At 36.5% G+C, this 3882-nt stretch overlaps 1 protein-coding gene across 1 annotated transcript; it reads left to right on the plus strand.

Moving 5' to 3' along the window:
- Positions 1-307: 307 nt before the first annotated feature.
- Positions 308-2481, plus strand: LOC110881911. Its single transcript, XM_022130046.1, has 4 exons — positions 308-752; positions 1026-1251; positions 1349-1748; positions 2182-2481. The coding sequence occupies exons 1-4, from the start codon at positions 308-310 to the stop codon at positions 2479-2481; spliced, it is 1371 nt and encodes a 456-aa protein (XP_021985738.1).
- Positions 2482-3882: the final 1401 nt, after the last annotated feature.

The following is a 3882-nucleotide window of genomic DNA, read 5'->3' on the forward strand; positions in this document are numbered from 1 at the left end:
GTTGAGATATCTGATGTTCAGCTAGACAACAGATGTGTAGTACCATATAACAAAACAAACTTTTGAGACGTTATCAGGCACACATTAATGTCGAATGGTATAACTAGGCTGCTTCGATAAATATTTATTCAAATACATTAACAAAGGTGCCGATAGGGCAGAAATTGTTGTACAAAATGATGAAGAAGGTCAGCGACAAAATGGGAAAGGCGAAATCAAAATGCATTATGACTGTAGATATCTCTCGGCATGTGAAGCTTCATGGCGCATTTATGCATATGATGTTCATTGTAGATATCCTTCAGTAATGAGGCTTCCTTTTCATCTACCTGGTCAGCAAAATGTTATATACGGTCCTTATGATGAACTTGAAAATGTCCTTAACAAACCATCAGTTTCTTCTACAATGTTTTTATCCTGGATGGAAGTTAACAAAAACAATGAGCTGCCACGTACACTTACTTATGCTGAATTCCCAACTAAATTCGTTTGGAAATCTAAAGATAGAACATGGACAACACGACAAATAGGGAAAACCATTGGTCGTATTCATTCTGTTAATCCATCTATGGGCGAGGCTTATTTTTTAAGAAAAATCCTTCTTAATAAGGTAAGAGGTCCTCAATCATTTGAAGAAATCAGAACCGTTAACGGACAAGTGCTCCCTATATTTAGAGATGCATGCTACGCTGTAGGACTTTTAGATGACGACAAAGGATATATCGAAACTATTAAGGAGGCTTACTATACAGGTTCAGGATACTATCTTCGCAATCTATTTGCTACCATGTTGTCCTCTAATACCTTATCTAGGCCTGAACATGTGTGGGAAAATACATGGGCATGCCTCGCAGACGTGAGAAGGAAACAGAAATTGAAGGTATGGCAATTTAAACTTAACATTATTTTATATACATTTTAATCTTATTTATAACTTCACATTAATGTAAAGACAATTTTCTTTAACTGATCTCATTATTTATACTATGCAAACTAATTTAGTTATATTTTCATTAATATATTAGGCTTATCTCTTCCTGACCAACTAAAGAATCTAACGTTGTTGGAAATTGAGGATTACTTACTTCAGAATAACTCTACCCTACGTAGGTTTCCTTCTATGCCTTATCCTGATATTCATTCCACATCTGTAGCAAACAATCGTTTAATAACAGATGAACTATCATATGATGTAAGTGTTGTTGGTGCAGAATTTAATAATCATCTAACTACTTTAACAAGTGAACAACGGTTAGTAGTTGATGAGATAACACAGGTCGTTAATGAAAACATGGGAGGCTTATTCTTTTTTTTGGGTAAAGATGGGAGGCTTATTCTTTGTTTATAGTTATGGAGGTACTGGTAAAACATTCTTATGGAAGACATTGTCTGCAGCCATCAGATCTAAAAGACAAATTGTATTAAACGTTGCATCAAGTGAAATTGTTTCTTTGTTATTATCTGGTGGTAGGACGGCACATTCTAGGTTTCATATTCCTTTAAATCTTACAGAAGAATCAATCTGTCACATTAAACTAGATGGTGAAGTTGCTAATTTAATAACAGAAACAAAGTTGATAATTTGGGACGAAGCTCCAATGATTCACAAACATGCGTTTGAAGCACTAGACCGGACCATGAAAGATATCTTCAAATCAGATGATTCACTAAATTCAGAAATGCCATTTGGAGGAAAAGTTATGGTTTGGGTGGTGATTTTAGACAAATCCTTCCAGTTGTTGCCAATGGTAGTAGACGCGAAATTATAAATGCTTCCATCACTTCGTCCTATATTTGGGGGGCATGCAAGGTCCTTAAGCTAACGAAAAACATGAGGTTAACTATAGGGAATAACACATCTGAAACAGAATAGACCAGATCTTTTGCAAAGTGGCTTCTAGATTTTGGTGAGGGCAACATTGGTGATACTGATGACTGTGAGGTAACCATAGATATTCCTGAAGATCTGCTAATTAAGAAGTCGGTGGATCCTTTGTCGAGTTTAATCGACTTTGTATACGCTTCTCTGCTTCAACTTTATAAAATCAAGATTATTTTGCAGAAAGAGCCATACTTGCACCTACAAATGAAGTCGTGCATGAAATTAATGAAATATTGCTTACATTGTTTCCGGGAGAAGTTGAGTATTTGAGCTCTGATAGTATATGTCATACTGACCAGGCTAAGAATCCGTCACACACAAATTTATACTCATCTGACGTTCTTAATGGTCTTAAAATATCAGGATTGCCTAATCATCGATTGATACTTAAAGTGGATGTCCCAATAATGTTGTTGCGTAACATTGATCAACAAAATGGTTTATGCAACGATACTAGATTATGGATTACTAAAGTTGCAAAACGTGTTATTGAAGCTGAAATTATATCCGGAGGAAACATCGGTACTGTTAGTGCATTTTGTATGTCCATAGTTAGAAATCTGTCAGTACTTGTAACATTTAAAGTCTTGAGTCTGTAATATACCGGACAGAGGTTTCACTAGGTGTCGTTAGGCAATGTCAGGTCAGTATACGGTACGACACGATGCGAAGAAACTGAACAAGATCAAAAGTGATGTCATCATAATGCAATGATGACATCATAGACTATATTAAAAACTCATAAGAAAACTATGCATGGAAAATAATACATCACGTGAAGATATTATGCAGATTGGAAGAAGCCGTTCGATCGGACGGGGAAGTCAACGACAATTCGATCAGATGAGTTTGACCATATCCGATCGGATCACATCATCAGAAGTCATCTGCCACTCGATCGGATGACCATCCGATCGGATGGCCATCCGATCCAAACAACACTAACATGCTTCATCTATAAATACTTAATGACATCCGATCGATGAGTGCGAAACAGACTTCAGAGAACAATATCAAGAGTTCATCCGTTACTGAACTTCATCAACTGTTCTTCACCAGCTCTTGATACACAACATCAACAACACTCTCGGTTTCGTCATGTTTGTTAGATTTCGAGTGTTTGTTGTATAGACCGAGTCGAAACTCTGTCCAGTTGTCGTTGATACGTAATAAAACGACGTTTATTTACGTTTACGGTTTGATTTAACGGATTCCGCACGTTAAATCGAATCCACCGCAGATCTAGTGATCGTTTACGATCTGATCCTGAACTCACAGGTACGAAAACATGTATTCCACGAATCACTTTAATACCATCTGACAAAAAAAATTCTAGTCAAGTTTCAACAACGTCAATTTCCATTATCAGTATGTTTCGCAATGACAATAAACAAAAGACAAGGACAATCTCTATCAAGTGTTGGATTGTATTTGAAATATCCTGTTTTCACACATGGCCAACTTTATGTCGCATTGTCAAGAGTAAAAATGTCACAACCCCCGTCCCCTAATTACCCGGGAAAGGGCGGCCACGGCCATTTTCGGTGGTATCGGTGTTTATCAATTTGGCAGCGGAATTTACATCAGGACCGTAGTTAGGAAATATTTTATCAGAGTAAAATACCACGCTTTTAATATATTAAACACATAGGAAAATCCCAAGTTTCCAGTACACACATTTTTCATAGGGATAAACCCTATTTTATTTAAATAAAACATGTCTTTATTTTAGGTAACTTTATAGCCACTTTTCCAAGGCTTCAGTGTTGTCCAGCTGGCTTCTATTTAGCTTTCACATTTTGTTACATGAAACACATTTAAAATATTTTGTCAGTGGGAAATACTGGTGAGTGAATCCCAGTTTAATCAAGATAAGTAATACAATTGTACAGTATTGAGGGCAGTCGCGCAATTACATTTGTTTCCATCTACTTTAATTACCACCCACGGTACTGTCAACCCAACTTGTGGTCATGTTACTACTCACAATGTAGTAACAA

Source organism: Helianthus annuus, chromosome 16, assembly GCF_002127325.2.
Source record: "Helianthus annuus cultivar XRQ/B chromosome 16, HanXRQr2.0-SUNRISE, whole genome shotgun sequence".
Taxonomy (NCBI): domain Eukaryota; kingdom Viridiplantae; phylum Streptophyta; class Magnoliopsida; order Asterales; family Asteraceae; genus Helianthus; species Helianthus annuus.